The sequence below is a fragment of the Mytilus galloprovincialis genome, chromosome 9, assembly GCF_965363235.1.
Source record: "Mytilus galloprovincialis chromosome 9, xbMytGall1.hap1.1, whole genome shotgun sequence".
NCBI lineage: Eukaryota > Metazoa > Mollusca > Bivalvia > Mytilida > Mytilidae > Mytilus > Mytilus galloprovincialis.
Genome location: NC_134846.1, coordinates 42,641,937 through 42,659,727, shown reverse-complemented (window position 1 = coordinate 42,659,727; position 17,791 = coordinate 42,641,937). Strand labels below are relative to the sequence as shown.

The window sequence follows — 17,791 nt, the reverse complement described above, 5'->3', positions numbered from 1 at the left end:
GCATACAACTAGTTTAAACATCTATTTATAGTGGATTGGGAAACAAGTTTTGCAACTTATATTAATCCCTTTCCACTTTGCGGGTGCGAGTGCTGCCTTGTAGCAGCATTAGCCTGCTCTTTTTCAAAATCTACAAGGGTGTCTTTAACATGCAAGAGATATGGCTCTCTCTTAACACGGGTCAGCCATTTATCGTCCCCTTCCGACCAACTATCATCGTTTCCTCAAGACCATACTCGCAAATGGTGTCAAGGGAGAGTCGAAAATTCAGTCCCTGAAATTTTCATCCCGGAACGGGAATCGAACCAGGAACCTGTGTGTTAGTAGTCCGATGCCCTAACCACTACACCACAGCTCTCTTACAATTACTTACGGATTCCACCCAACATCTGCAGGGTTAATAAATAGGACACCAGCTCTAGACACAGTTGATGGGTTAGCAGTTTTCAGATGACTGACTTCAAACAACAACCTCATACTATCTGTTAATGGAATTCTCTCGTTACTTGCTAGTGTCAACACTTTGTTATCATCCATTACAGTATTCAAGGATTCAATCCACATAGGATCCACATCTCCGTCCAGAACTATCCACTTAGGATTATCCGTTGTCATTTCAGCCTGATCCCTCATTATGGCAGAAAACAAACCTAAGAAAAAAAATATATAATTGAAACAAACACTACAAGATGCTATCTAACAAAATGTTTATTCCAAATATTTTTTTCATGTAAATGTTTATTCTAACAGGATTTCAAATCATTCAGAGCGGACAAGGAGAGATGTCATGCTTTAAAGTATTTGAATAACTATATATACAGTATGTTGGCCATTAACACGTGAGTGTCAAGTAACACATAAATGATGTACAACTTCATATCTCATCTAGACCTAGTTCAGAACTTGACATACCAGTTTATTTAAACATATTCATTTATAGTGGATTGGGAAACAAGTTTTGCAACTTATATCAATCCCTTTCCACTTTGCGGGTGCGAGTGCTGCCTTGTAGCGGCATTAGCCTGCTCTTTTTCAAAATCTACAAGGGAGTCTTTTACATGCAAGAGATATGGCTCTCTCTTAACATGGGTCAGCTATTTATCGTCCCCTTCCGACGGACTATCATCGTTTCCATGAGACCATACTCGCAAATGTTGTCAAGGGAGAGTCGAAAATTCAGTCCCTGAAATTTTTATCCAAGACCGACATACCAGTACATGCAGTAATGATACTTGTTGGTTGTTCAACATCAAATGGTGAGGTGTAAATGTTTTTTTTTTAGTGAAGTATTATTAAGTTGTTTGGTTGATGTCTCATTGCACCATACCGAACATCATATCTAAAGATTAGATAAGGGAAAACAAACTGAAAACACAACTTTGATGAGAATTACTACTATGAATAGGTTGTCAAGATCATCAATTTGTAGAAAAGGAAAACAGTAATATGTTACCATAGGACACCAGCCTCAATTGCACCACAATTATTTTCGTTCAGTAAACTGTGAAATCATTATCAAAACCTTAATTTTGCATTCTGCTTAAAACTACACATCATATATAATGAACATGTGTACTAAGGTACAATTTGATGTCACCACAACTATAAAGTAAACTACCTAAACCAAAACTGTAATCTGGCAATGTATGATTTTCACACTATCATAACACCATGTTAACTGAATAATTTGGGAACACACTGAAATTTTGCTTTATTTCAATTGGATAGCCCACTATTTTCCCATTAAACAAGAATGTTTCCATCAGGGCTTCCAAAACGGTCATATATTCCGGACATTTGATTAATGTCCGGTAAAAGTCCGGCTGGGCAAAGCATGAAACGGTCATATACATTTTAGTTTTCAAGGCTTTTTTCTGTCATTTTAACATAATTCACAATCTTTTTGACCCAACCTTTTGCCTTTAACATCTACACATTTCCGGTCATAAAAGTGACATGATGATTAATTACTATCAAAACAACCCCTACTTCAATACTTTCTAATTTTAATCAAGGCTAATTAGTTGTTGGACAGGTGATATCTACCTGTTCAGGTGACAGGTAAACTATGTTCAGTACCGGACATCGTATAAATTGATCGGTCTATTCACAATTATTTTCTTACATTTCAGCGGTTTGTACCTCATTGATTTAGTCATAAGATTAAAATTATAAGAAATTAGTTTATCTACAGGATTTGATAAAAAAAATTTAAAAGGTTTTAAAAATGAAAAATCGTCAGAACTGCGTCGAATGAACTAGAACACGTGTGCGCATGTGCAAAGGTGGGAAATTTAATTATGCATCCTTTATTTCTTCAAAATGCTAAAATTATTATTGATACCTGTATCTAAACGTTCATTTCAAGCATTTTGTTGAAGAAATAACGTAGAAAAAGCTTCTTCGCTCAGTCATTATTTGCAAACGTACACGGATTTTATGTATCCGTTTATGGTCCATGTTTTACCATTGTCAAGTCAACATCCGGTTTTAGAAAAACGTGATTTTAAAAACGAAAATGAAGTTTTTGACATGTCATTTTGCACATATAAAGAGTCTATGGCAGATATGAGCACGCTGATGCAGGGCTCACGCTTCCAGGCGAATTGGGCGAAGAAGTCGCCTTCCCGATTGTCCCAACCCCCAAAAGCGAAATCAAGTCGCCCTGTTCTTGACGATACTCGCTTTCAGTCGCTTCCGTCATCGGACATTTTTAATTTTTACCAAGTTGATGAAACATCAATTTTTTATTGATAATTAAAGAAATTCAGACATAAACGATTCATTATCTTTAGAAAAGAGGTTGAAGCATTGTCTTTGCAGTGTGTAGCAGGTTATTTGATAAAACTACAACTTTTTATCACTTCATGCATTTTCGCAAGTTCCGATGCTTGTTACTCGAAAACGTACATCAACCTAAATTTCGGCGTCAAAATAAGTTTGTTACTTCATTTAAACGTGATAAAAGTTGCCTCCAGTAAATGTTTTATCCATTTATTGCATTAAAAACGTCATGTTCCTTTTCAAATAACTTGTCAAACATCGTTTATTTTTGTAAATTTTCTTGCATTCGTCCGCCATTGACCGATTTCTAAACTACGGATCTGAACCGGACCAGCTATGACCGAAATCCGTACTTTTACAATAATTATTACGGACGCACGGATGGAACAGCCGACAGAAGAATATTGATCCCAAAGGGAAAAATTACGCATTCCACACATATTAAGAGACTTTTGGTTACATCTAATTGATTGGTGTATATAATTCCCTATATTTTTTATGGATTGTTTCAAACTATTGATTAAAGTTGCTTAAATCTGAGACTATTATACTAATTTGAATATATCTGGACATGGCCCAGCTTAATAATTTTTTTATTTTTTTATGAGAAACACTGAATTTCATACACAAGATAATTTTTAATTAAATTGTAATAATGATATATTATAATTTCTTTACATTTTTTAAAATATTTTTTTTTAGTGCTAGATATTTAGTTGTAATAAGTTTCTCACAAGAACCTTAGTAAAACTTAAACAATTTTAATTTCAAATGTTACTTTAATTGTATTTTTTTTACTCAGATATGAATTGAACAATATAAAAAGAACATTATTTACATATGGCCTTTTATACTATTGTAAAATCCAAACATTGTAGCGCACCGCACGAATGAGCACTTCTCTTTCAAATCTCACCACTTCTCCCTATCAGTTTCAAAAAGAGAAGTCACTTCTCCCTATAATTCTGAAGTAGTGTGAGCCCTGCGCTGATGTGCACACTTCGAATGATGCACTGCCAATTTAACCGTTTACATCCAAACATCCAAAACAAAGTAAAGTTTAAAATCATTTTTTAATCTAATGTCATTATCATTGGAATGGCCATCTGATTACCATAATTGCCTTTTGTGACTTAATCTTAAGGGATTAAAATCGGGATCAGATATAAAATGTCCGGCTGGCTCAAATGTTTTTTGGAAGCCCTGGTTTCCATATATAGTACACATATATGCCCCAATCGCACTATCATATATCTTAGAATTTTACCCACCATCTTTCCATTCTCTGGTTGCAGAGTTGATAACACCAAACAATTCATCATTTGTGACAGCCTTGGGATCAAGATCTATTGACACTGGTTTCTGTCCCCTATTCTTATAGGTCTTGTAGAGGGATTGCCATACCATACTTTTACCAACTCCAGCTTGTCCCAGAATGAACACTGAATGGCGTACATCTGACAGTTCTTGTAGCTGCACAATCTTTACAAATAAAAGGTCCAAGAATACATAAAGTATTGTTTTCTTAATAACAATCTGTCTATATATACATACCTTATGCAAAATATACAATTTTCTTCAGATAATATGTAATCCAATATGCATAATAGATTTTTCTTCATTGAATGATTTAACTTGCTAAAATAAATGCCCCTATTTAATCTTATTTCTTTAATTTTTTTTCATCAACTTTTACGATGTTATTATATTAGCATCAACAGTTTTAACTCAAAAATGTAACATTAAAGTATACAGAAACTGTATGTATATACATACTTGTTCCCTCTTTATAAGCATGTAATTTATTCCAGATGCCTCTTTATTAATATTCTTCAAAATATTTGAATTTTTACCTTCAAAATAAAGTTTTCCTCTGGTTGTAATTTCAGATCAAGAACTGCCTGTCTAATGTCTCTTTCAAAGTCCATATTCCTCTTTCTAGGAACATTGAGAGCTGGGAACAAATCTCCAATCAAACCCATGAAGACAGGTATGTCGTCAGTTACTATCTTGGTGATGTTAAAGTCTCTCAGTGCTCTCATTAACACCTACAATGATTAAGGTGTAATGTTTGAAAATCTAAGAATTCTACCCCAAAAAAAAGAGTGTGTGATGCAGCTGACTTACAAGGAAATCATCAACCTTTGTTTATCTTTAAAGCTATGCAGTCTTAATGTTGCTGGCTGCAGTATGCAAATTTTATATTGTATGTTTCAGTTTTAGAAAATCTGGTCTAGATATTTAGCAAAGAATGAAAATTGTGAGGAAAAAATACTTCACAGAATTTAGTGTTTTTATGAAGAGGGTTGTAAAAACATCAAACTTTAATTTTTAGTTGTTGGTCTGAGACCACAAACAGTGGCGGATCCAGAACTTTTCCTAAGGGGGGGCCTGCTGGCTGACCTAAGGGGGGGCCCGCTCCAGTCATGCTTCAATGATTCCCTATACAATCAACCAAATTTTTCTGACGAAAGGGGGGCCCAGGCCCCCCAGAGCCCCCCCTTGGCAAGTAACCCATTGTCAACACTAAGGACTTTATTCGTGGACAACGAAAATCAAGGGACGACAATTGTGGTCTCGGACCTATGTTGTTTGTTTTTCTTTGTATGCTGATTTTTGAATAACACATCAACAACCAATAGGGTCCAGACTAGTCCATATAATTAAGACGTCTTGGAGGCTATTTTAAAAAAAAACATAATAGCCTATCGAGATGTCATAATTATTTGAAATTGGTCCAGACATAATGATTTTGGTTGATGAAACAGAAAATACCAAAAATACCAACCTGTTCCTCTGGCCTGTCTGGATCACTCCTTTTTAGGGACCCAGCCACTACCAATACAGATTTCACAGCCCTTAGACCCCAGTCATAATGGTCCTGTTTGGACAAAAGCTCAGCACATAGGTTGTACAATGTTATAAATTTCCTAGCCAGTAACTTTGCTTCGAGAAATCCTTCTGCTACCAACATAATTTCACAAATCTGCTCAATGTCTGGTACCACCATGGCACATGGTCGGAACAGTGCTTTGAGATTTTCAGGCAATTCTGTTCTTCCAGCGTAACCTGGATTCATTGTGATAAATAAACCAACATTCCAGTTCAGACGAATTTCTTCACCCTGGAAGCTGAAGACTGTTTTCTTCTCTCTGATGGCATCCTGTATACATTTGACTTGGACTGCTACCACGGATAAAACTTCCACAGCAATTCGGTTAAACTCATCAAAACACCCCCAGGCACCAGACTGGGCTAATCCTTTATAGATGTTTCCAATAGACTGTCAAAATTAATTGATCGGAATGAAAAATATCTATAATATTATTTCAGGTATTTATTACATTATACATCTTATAACCTTTAGTAGGGTGGCTACACAAATTGTTGATATCACTATCAATGACTTATATATATCATCCATACAATTATCAATGCTTCAACACTTGAATGTTCTATTAAATTTGTTCTCATGTATTGATATTCATAAATTAAGGGGTATATGAAAAATAATTAAGTTTGGAAGCCCCAAAGGGAAAGAAAATTTTCAAGCAGTTTGACTGCTCATTTTCAATCCCCTCTTGGTAATACAGCTCTTAATATATTTACATATTTGAGCATGTCTGATGAATTTTAAATTAGAAAGTTCTTAAAACATTTTAAAATTGATATTGTAAACATTAATATGCATATTTGCTGTGGTACATGTATGTATTTTTATTATTATTAAAGTAATGCTACAATATTTGATTCTATCATTTTGATCCTAAAAGAAAAAACTTTTGGTTAACTCAATGATGACTTTCCAGTGTTATATTTAATGAAGCTGACACAGAAAAATTATAACAAATTCATTTCTATAACAAAGAAAGTATATTTTGCACTTAACTACTGTGCTATAGTATGATGACTCTTTCCTTTCTAATTATTGGAATATTGAAATATGATTACCTTATAGTCCATCTGCTCTGAACAGTTGAAGACATATACCATAATACCAAGTGCTCTGCCAAGGTCCTTTGTGGTCTCTGTTTTACCCGTCCCTGCAGGACCAGCTGGAGCACCGCTCATAATCAAATGAAGGGACTGTGTTAATGTGATGTAACATCTGCAGCAAACAGAAAGGCATAAAAGTATGTGTAGTAATTTTAATAGAATTATCAGTCAGTTATTAAAATCTTTATCTTTTTTCAATTTAGTTCCAGTCAGAATCAGTAACTTTATCTAAATTGTTCATACAAGCAGGTCCTCTGAACCAAGATTTAAAAAAAAAAAAATAGAACAACAAAATAATTCAGTATCTTTTATCTAGTGTTTTGACATAAGACATTATATTTAATTGAGTAAGAAGCTTAATGATAACTCAATTTGCGTTATTGCCTATCATGAATGCTAGATAACTTAAATTGTTTGTTACTAAAATATTAACATCTATGATAGAAGCTATAACTGAGATGCTTAATTACATTTAACACATAACTTATTGAGTTATACCTGTACATGAATAGAATTTTCAATTAAAACATCTCTTGTTCAATTACCTGTCAGTAAGTGGTGTAATTACAAGGCGACTTGTATTGCCTAAATATTCATGAGAATATCTAAATTGTGCATCACAAATATTGGCAAAGCAGTCTCTCTCGTTATCGTCCCATCTGTGACGGAGCTGACACAGCCAGGCAAAAGCTAGAGAACTGTAGACTTTGTTCTGGATCAGTTTATAAACTACATCACGAGCATGGACATCAATGGTACATATCGTCATGATCTTTTGTCTATCTCCTTTACTCAGCTGACCAATTAACATGTTGATTAGACTGTTCAGCTGTGTAATCTAAATAAAAACAGCAGAAATTTTTTAAAATTCATAATCTAGATGTTCCTATTAAATTTATTTATGATTTCGGTATCTTTTTATGATGTTTGCTTATTCTAAACCCAAAAACATTTGTGGTTTTCCTTTCTTTTAATTCAAACTTTCATCATATCAATATATTATAGCCTAATTGACACAGTTTTAACATATATAGATTACGAAAGTAGCTCTAGCAACATATTCTATCAAAGTGTAAACCTAAGAATTTTTTTAAAAGACTTATCCAATTCAAGTGTTTTTAAATATGCAAATAATTTAAGATTTATTTGATTAAATTCATTTGATTCAGACCTATGACTAATATGAACTGTATTAATATCAATAAAAATTATCTAAAACTAAATTTGGATGAAAGTAATGAAAGTTATTTAATCAAGTCTGTTTGAAGTTCATTACAATTCTTATTAATATCTTTTATGCTGGAATAACATTTGCTCATGGCAACATTATTTTTATCATCACTGTTTTCATAAGAAAAAAAGAAAAAAAATCACCTGTTTTTTATTGTAATCTTTCAGTCCATTTTCATAGCCTTCCTCTAGTCTTCCAAAGGCGATATTAACCTCTGTTGTCCACCAAATCTGTGTGCCACATAATGCCATCTGAGCAGGGAAGTCAAACAGCCAAACGTCTCTAGGTTTTTCTTCATATGTAGTGACAGCTTCAATTAACTGATGTCTTATAGTATTTTGCATAGCTATAAGTAATCTATTTAACCAAATCTCAACCTTTGGAAGAAATTAAACTATTAAAACATTTCTGTTCTACATATGAAACTTTTAATATAACAGTAAGGTGTTGTATGATTTTAAATGAGACCATTTTACACCGTGGACAAAATGATGTAGATGTAAGCAACCAAAGGTCACTGTACAGACTTCAACGATGAGCAAAACTCATAATGCATATTTAGCTATATATATGAAAGGCCCCTACATGACAAAATGTAAAAAATATTCAAACAAGAAACCAACATCCTGAAATCAGTTTTTTCAAGCAAATTTCAAATATTGAAAAACAAAAGTACATTTATTGAAAGTTTAATTTTTATGATAACATGTAATTATTAAAATTTCTCATTTTAATGTATTTAAAATTAAGGGATTTTCTCATAAAATAAATATTCTTAACTCAAATGCACATGATGCAAGCAGAACTAATTCTTTTAAAAATGATTAAGAAAATACATAAAATTTTACCTGTCCATTCAGATCACATGGTTCCTTTAAATCTACATATTCTCCATCTTTACTCCACATAGCCAGACCAGATTTAAGAGGATTGTCTTTCGAGTCTGTAGCAAACTTTAGCTTAGCCATACTATCAAAAAACTTGGTTAAATGTCGACATACCTACAATCAGTATAATAAAATGTGTATAAATATTTTCAACAATGTATATTTTAATGTTAAAACTATATTGTACAACAAACAAGAACTCTTACAACTGATGAAAATAAGCTAGGAAACTGAAATAAATTAATCAATAAAAGTATGTTCCAATGAGAGATACAATTAAAATGTCAATTGTTCTTGAACAATTGAGAGGTCTTTCCTTTTCGAAATGTAAAGTAAATGTTCCAATAGGCGTAGAATGCATTGAAAAGCTCTCAAACACACACAAAACCGTTAAAAAATGACAAAAACAACAAATTCGATAATTTGGACATGACCTTGACTTTTGACCTTGTAACCTTTGTGAAAGTCATTGGTCCACAATATCATTGTAAAAGACCCCATGGGTCTAGGACTTTTCGTTCAAGAGTTAAAGCTAATTTTACCTTTTCCGAAACCGTTAACGGCGGTTATGCCCCTTAAGAATATGTCAAATCCTTTCGGGCAAAATGTAAAAAAGTTGTGCCTCAGTCACCTTAACATTTTTCACTGTTTACTATTTCTGTAAGATTAACCGCTTTTGAGATATCGACTAAAAAGTTGAAAGGTCAAAGGTCAAGGTCAACCTTAAAAACATTTAAAACACACTAAAAATACTTCAAATAAGATCAAAAACACATAATTCGCTATCTGGGACATGACCTTGACCTTTGACCTTGTGACCTTTGTCAAGGTCATTAGTCCACAATGTCATTGCTGAAGACCCCATGGGTCTAGGACCTTTGGTTATATAGTAAAAGCTGATTTTGTCTTTTCAGAAACCTAAATCAGGGGTTATGCCCCTTACAGAAAGGTCAAATCTCTTCGGTCAAAATGTAACAAAGTTGCGCCTTAATTACCCAAACATTTTCCACTATTCAAAACTTCTATAAGTATAATGGTTTCTGAGATTATCCCATAACAAGGTGTAAGGTCAAAGGTCAAGGTCAACATACACATTTGACCTTGAGGTATTTTTCAAAGTCACATGAATTGATGATGAATGGTGAAGATCCTAGGTGTCTACGACTTACGGTTTCTGAGTTTTGGTGGTCAACCGACACCTATTAATTTTCAGAGGGGCATAACCCTACCAATGAGTCGTTGAAACCTTTCGATCCAAATGTAACGAAGAACCGGGGTCTGGTCCTGAACAAATTTCACCCTTCGCTTTTTTTCTACCTTTTACGGTTACGGTGTTTGAATGATAACAAGGTTTTTTGGTTTCGGAGGGATTACTCCGAACCGACAAAATATTTCGACTCACATGGTGAGTTCCGGATAGGTATTCATGACACCGATACAAAGTGTGAACATGAAAGCGACATGTCTTAAGGTTAACGCGGATAAATTTGTCAAAGTTTGGCGGAAGAATAATAATAATAATAATAATAATAATAATAAACAGAAGAAATACAGTAAGGTCTTTCCCTTTAGAAAAAGGAAAGACCTTAATTATTAACCAAACCCATTCTAGACCATCATAGCTGCCTATTCAAGATTTAATAGATTGAAAACTTTTTAAGAATATCTTGGAGAAATAAAGGCTTGACAGCAAATACTATGCATTTCCAATATAATTAGTATTCCCAAGGGGTCATAACTCTTTTAAAAATAGTTGATTGGCACAAACTTTCAAATTGATTCAAGAAATTTCTTATATTCACCTACGATATAAGTTTCATAAAAAATTTGGCAAGAATTGTATGCATAAAAGTGCTAGCAATGAAATTTTTCATATAAGTACTATTTTAAAGGGGCATAACTCTTTTAAAAATAGCTGATCAGCACTGATTTTCAAATTTGTATGAGAAATTGCTACTGTAAACTCATGAAATAAAAATCTGGCAAGAATTGTACACGAGACTGCTAACAAGACTGGACAGACAGATGCATAGATGGAAAGACTGACAGAAAAACAGTATTTCAATGTCCTCTAGATCTGCAATGCATCAAGCTGGGAACAATAAGGGAACCAGATGCTCCGCAGGGCGCAGCTTTATACGACCGCAGAGGTTGAACCCTGAACGGTTGGGGCAAGTATGGACACAACATTCAAGCTGGATTCAGCTCTAAATTTGGATTGTGATGAAATAGTTGACACAGCATAGGTTTCTGACACAGAATGAATGTGGTCTAATGAACTTAAAATATTTTTTTTGCCTTTGAGCAATTCACTATGCTGTTGAATATTAATCCTCTCAAAAAAATGTTTGAAGAAATTTTCTTTTTATTTATGAAATCTGAAATGAGAAAAATTTACCCCCAACCCTCCCATTTTTTTTTCACACCCCCCTTTCCCTTTTTCTAAAACTGATCTCAATTCAAATTTCTAATGGAGTTTGCAACAATAACTACTCATTTAAATACATCATAAAATATTAAAATGTAAAATAAAGTGCTTTTTATCACTGAATGGTAAAGATTGTTTTAATTTATCAGTTGGTAGTAAAAGTGAATATACATTGTATATTGTATAAAACAACAATTTAAGTTGATTCAACTACTATTCTGGACAAAGAAAGATAACTCCAATTGAAAATTTCTTGCTATTGCACAATATTGTGCAATTAGATATTTCTTGCTATTGCGCAATACTGTGCAATTGAAAATATTTGCTATTGCACAATACTGTGCAATTGAAGATTTCTTGCTATTGCGCAATACTGTGCAATTGAAAATTTCTTGTTATTGCACAATACTGTGCAATTGAAGATTTCTTGCTATTGCTGAATACTGTGCAATTGAAAATTTCTTGCTATTGCACAATACTTAATATAATAATTTTGGATCCTGATTTGAACCAACTTGAAAACTGGGCCCATAATCAAAAATCTAAGTACATGTTTAGATCAGCATATCAAAAAAGCCCAAGAATTCAATTTTTGTTAAAATCAAACTTAGTTTAATTTTGGACCCTTTTGACTTTAATGTAGACCAATTTGAAAACGGGACCAAAAATTAAGAATCTACATACACAGTAAGATTTGGCATATCAAAGAACCCCAATTATTCAGTTTTTGATGAAATCAAACAAAGTTTAATTTTGGATCCCGATTTGGACCAACTTGAAAACTGGGCCAATAATCAAAAATCTAAGTACATTTTTAGATTCAGCATATCAAAGAACCCCAAGGATTCAATTTTTGTTAAAATCAAACTAAGTTTAATTTTGGACCCTTTGGACCTTAATGTAGACCAATTTGAAAACGGGACCAAAAATTAAGAATCTACATACACAGTTAGATTCGGTAAATCAAAGAACCCCAATTATTCAATTTTTGATGAAATCAAACAAAGTTCAATTTTGGACCCTTTGGGCCCCTTATTCCTAAACTGTTGGGACCAAAACTCCCAAAATCAAACCCAACCTTCCTTTTATGGTCCCAAACCTTGTGTTTAAAATTTCATAGATTTCTATTTACTTACACTAAAGTTATGGTGCGAAAACCAAGAATAATGCTTATTTGGGCCCCTTTTTGGCCCCTTATTCCTAAACTGTTGGGACCTCAACTCCCAAAATCAATCCCAACCTTCCTTTTGTGGTCATAAACCTTGTGTTTTATTTTCATTGATTTCTATTTACTTATACTAAAGTTATTGTGCGAAAACCAAGAATAATGCTTATTTGGGCCCTTTTTTGGCCCCTAATTCCTTAAATGTTGGAACCAAAACACCCAAAATCAATCCCAACCTTCCTTTTGTTGTCATAAACCTTGTGTCAAAATTTCATAGATTTCTATTTACTTAAACTAAAGTTATAGTGCGAAAACCAAGAAAATGCTTATTTGGGCCCTTTTTGGCCCCTAATTCCTAAAATGTTGGGACCAAAACTCCCAAAATCAATCCCAACCTTCCTTTTATGGTCATAAACCTTGTGTTAAAATTTCATAGATTTCTATTCACTTTTACTAAAGTTAGAGTGCGAAAACTAAAAGTATTCGGACGACGACGACGACGACGCAAGACGACGACGCAGACGACGACGCCAACGTGATAGCAATATACGACGAAAAATTAAAATTTTTGCGGTCGTATAAAAACAAGAAAAACACTTTACACATTATTTTATTTGTTACCACTAAATGATGCAAAGTAGTACAAAACTTACCAGTGGAGGATTATTTCCATTGGATAAAATATCCAACAAATCTGCAGATGATACAAAATAAAAGCGAGGGAATGCTAATCTCTTGGTCTCTAAATACTCTGCTAAAGCCTTCTCACACAGAGTTAACTGCCCTTGGATAGCTTCCAATCTTTCATATAAATTCTGCTGATTAGTAGCAGCAACTACATTCTTAGTTTTCTCCATTTCTGATACAAGCTCCTGAAAAATTTAAGAATGATTCATGTTAGTTTGTATTGATGATATATAATGAGTCTAAAAGTCGAATAGTGGCATATGAATACAAGTGGGTATTTAAATGTTTAGACCTTTAAATTTTTTAGGAAATATCTATAAATCTTGATGAGATGAGATCTAGTTACAGTTTGTCATAAAAAAAGTCAGAAAAGGTCTCTGGTAAAAAGAAATCCGGATTTCTTTTATATAAAAAGTGATACTTAAGCACAAAATAAAACAAAAGTGATTATTATACTTCCTACTAAATATGGACCAACTAAAAATTAAGAATATAACTGAGGTTTGATTTCAAATTCAGAGTTTGGCCTTAGCCAATTTGTATATTTGCATTAAAAGTGTCTTGTCTGGTAGATAAAAATTTTAAAATATTAATAAAAAGGCACCTCAATGCAAAGAGGCCCCTAAGTAATCATGATCCCCATACTCACTATCGTTTTCTATGTTCAATGGACCGTGCAATTGGGGTCAAATTTCTAATTAAGCATTAAAATTATAAAGATCCTATCATAGGGAACATGTGTACTAAGTTTCAAGTTTATTGGACTTCAACTTCATCAAAAACTACCTTGACCAAAAACTTTAACCTGAAGCAGGACAGACGGATGAACGAATTGACAGAGATGGACAGATCGACAAGCAGATGTATGCACAGACCAGAATACATGACCGAAGGAGGGGCATTAAATTTAAACAACAAAAACATAAAGATAACAAGAATGTGTCCATAGTACACGGATGCCCCACTCACACTATAATTTTCCATGTTCAGTGGACCGTGAAATTGGGATCAAAACTTTAATTTGGAATTAAAATTAGAAAGATCATATCATAGGGAACATGTGAACTAAGTTGATGTGACTTTAACTTCATCAAAAACTACCTTGACCAAAAACTTTAACCTGAACTTTGCACCATCATTTTCTATGTTCAGTAGACAGTGAAATTGGGGTCAAAACTTTAATTTGGCATTAAAATTAGAAAGATCATATCATGGGGAACGTGTGTACTAAGTTTCAAGTTGATTGGACTTCAACTTCATCAAAAACTACCTTGACCAAAAACTTTAACCTGAAGCGGGACGGACGGACGCACGTCCGAACAAACGGATGGACGAACGAACGGACGAACGGAGGCACAGACCAGAAAACATAATGCCCCTCTACCATCCTAGGTGGGGCATAAAAATAAAATAATCAGCGACATGGTTCTTGGGGTTTAAGGTGGCTCACGGGTGTAAATCAAATTTTTTTTTAATATAGGATTTTGCTATATTTCTTTATAAATGAACTTTATCATATACTTAATAGAAAAATGAAATAAAAAAATGGGGTCACCGATCGTTTAAGCTCACATTCTGCCTCAGAAAGAAGCATACATTTTTGTTAATGTCCTTTTTTCCTGTTGAACTAATAGGAGAAATAGAGGTAATATCGAAATAAAAAAAGAACTTGATTACAGATATCACTTAAATTTTACAATTATATAGTATATGTAAAGCTTATTTGAAAACATTAATAAAAAATATAGGTCATCGATGAGTTAAAAAAGTTGTTTCAATTTCAATTCCAAAAAATGGCATTTATGCACCAAAGGGAGATAATCTGGAGCCTTTTCAATGATATATACATTTTAAAAGTCATCTGGGGTCAAAATGAATTGATTTATTTGAATGGTTTTTGTACTTTATTATAAAGTTACAACTAATAAAGCAGATCTGCCAACTATCCCGATTTTCGCAGTATCATCTCGATTTTTATCCCTCAACCCGAATCCCGATATCGGGATCGTAAAACTAGTCTAAATCCCGATTTTCACCAAATATACCCCAAAAAATTATTGTTTACCGATTTTGAAGTTTTTCTGATCAATTTTTAAAAATCTATAATTTTACCTGGGGACAAGTTAACGACCCTACGCTAATCAACAGTCACAACAGGTGTCATAATTAGTGGTTGCATGTAATCAGATTGCCTAATGGGTCGTAACAGTCCTCAAAATTAATTTGTATACACAAATTTGGTCAAACAGCCTTTCAATTTTAACAAGCACAATTTGCAACATTTGCCGTAGTTCCACAACTAAATCATAATTAATTGAACGATGAGAACTGTAATGAACTCCCAAGAAAACATCCTTTATCTTGAAATCCGTTTAATTTTTGAAAACAGACGTTGTGTGTCTGTTGATTTAAAATCGACGCCATTTTGTATTCACTTCTACTGTGTTACTGTATAAGCCTCCGCCGGTAAGAGCACCTCTGAATACAAAGAAAGATAACTCAAATTTTATCCATTTTCTCACTGATACTGATAAGACCATAAGTAAGACTAAATCAAAATCTGTCTTCATCCTTCTAACTTTAGGACATGTAGTTTTAGGTCTTATGAGTCAATGTTCATAGATAAGAAGGTCTTTGGAGGGGGAAAAGGAGGGGGGTCTCTACTTTGAATCCTTTATTTGTAATGCCATTTTTCTCTATTCTTCAGTTATTTTGTCAATTTTATTATTTAATAGTACAAGAATGATGCAAATAAAAGAAATCAAGGCCTACAAGCTCATCATTAGTATACCAAAAGAAAAGACAAGAGAACTTAGACTATTTTAGGAGTAAAAAACAATACACACAGAAAAGTCGCTAAAATTGTAACCCTTAAAAATCTGGTCGCGTGCTAAATCCCCCATGGAGATTTTCAAAAGTTGGCAGGTCTGAATAAAGTAATAAAAAAAAATTGTAATGAAAAATAAAATGTTTAATTCTTTTCTGAAATTTTTATACCCTCGAGCCTCCTTATTAATTTGAACATTGCTTTTGTAATATTAAATTAAACTCTTCACTTATAAAAATGTTCACAACTCTATATACCTTGAAATCATTATCAATTCCATCAAATCTTTTGCTATCTTCGGGAAGCTGATTTCTTATATCCTCTGAACCAATGAAAATACTCTCTAAATGTGACCATGTTCTTTGCACCTCCATCCAGATAGTTATAACCTGATCAGCTGTTGATAGCTTTTTTTGCCAGGTTGACACTTCATGTAAGAAATGTGCTATGTACTTAGACGACAGCATGTTTTGCAGTTGCACCTGAAATTTTAAATATTATCAGTATTAGTTTGATATTTTACCATTTATTCATGTGTGGGTATGATTTAAAATGGTCTATATACATGATATATAGCTAATTTTAAATTAGTTATTTTCAAGTTAGAGATACAGTTTCAACTTTGGAATATCCAAAGGTGCATAGAATAATGCACATACATAGTACTTTCAATTCATCATTTTGTAATTCTGAAGCATACTAGGTAAATCTAAAGCATTCTATGTAAAATTTAAAAACAATACACAGAAACGCTGTGATTGGTATACAACATTTTCAACTATATATGGAAGTTAAATAAAACTGCACCCATACAATATTCAAAACCTGCTTCATTACTTACAAAATGATAATAACTGATAACAATGCAACTTGAATAGTGGTCCATCATGCTAATTACTGTATTGATTCATTTTTATTCGTTGAATACCAATTTTCGTGGTTTTCATGGATTCAAAGGAACCACGACTTCAAATTTTCAACGAATTTCACTTTTCTATAGGCTTTGTATACAGAGATTTACCAAACCACGAAATCAAATATCCACGAAAATGCAAGTTTTCCACTATCCATGAAAATCTGGGGTTTTCCAAAATACTGGAAATGGTACCATATAGCGGGTTATTTTCGCAGGTGTAAAATTTCGCGAGTTTCATTAAATAAGGTATACGAAATATTTTGGCGGATTTAAAACTTTTATCAATACCTTTGCATGTTCACTTTTAATTTGGCGTAATTTATTTTGGCGATTTTGTTTTATCAGCAAAAATAAGCGAAAATTTACACCCCGCGAAAATAACCCGCTATACTGTATTACTGAATCTAACCTGATTATCTTCCAATGTCTCTATTAATTCTTCACTTGTCTTCAGCATAGTAATCTTTGTTCTGGGATGAGGCTCATGCTGAAACTCCATTGTAGCCCATGTGACATCTAATTCATTCAGTACTTTCTCCATGCTCATCTCTTTGGATGCCTTATCTACAATACCGTGAACAGCTTCTTCATACTTGTGAAGGTTGAGAGACAGAAGATCTGCTAGTGTTGTGTTCTCATCCATAACAAATCTAACCTATGAAACAATATATTCTAGACGATCAGCATTTCTTTCACTTCTATTGATGAAAAATTATGACATTTTTATTTATAAGAGCTTTTAAGGTGGTACCTAACACTACAGGGAGATAACTCTGTAAAATCAGCTAAACGTTTTAATTACGTTGTGTTGTTAAGGGAATATTAAGCTTCTCAATGATCAAAATTAGTTTTTGTCAAACTGCTATATAA

At 33.2% G+C, this 17,791-nt stretch overlaps 1 protein-coding gene across 1 annotated transcript in view; it reads right to left on the bottom strand.

Annotated features, from left to right (window-relative positions):
• Nucleotides 1-17,791, bottom strand: part of LOC143045032 (dynein beta chain, ciliary-like) — a 69,443-nt gene that overhangs the window by 28,521 nt on the left and 23,131 nt on the right. The window contains exons 18-28 of the mRNA XM_076217317.1: nt 17,331-17,576; nt 16,263-16,487; nt 13,145-13,363; nt 8,860-9,012; nt 8,155-8,388; nt 7,326-7,618; nt 6,736-6,892; nt 5,573-6,067; nt 4,638-4,832; nt 4,056-4,266; nt 374-650 (exon numbers count right to left, since the gene is read on the bottom strand). Coding sequence (XP_076073432.1) covers nt 374-650; nt 4,056-4,266; nt 4,638-4,832; nt 5,573-6,067; nt 6,736-6,892; nt 7,326-7,618; nt 8,155-8,388; nt 8,860-9,012; nt 13,145-13,363; nt 16,263-16,487; nt 17,331-17,576 — 2,705 coding nt within the window. The remainder of the gene's footprint in view (nt 1-373; nt 651-4,055; nt 4,267-4,637; nt 4,833-5,572; nt 6,068-6,735; nt 6,893-7,325; nt 7,619-8,154; nt 8,389-8,859; nt 9,013-13,144; nt 13,364-16,262; nt 16,488-17,330; nt 17,577-17,791) is intronic.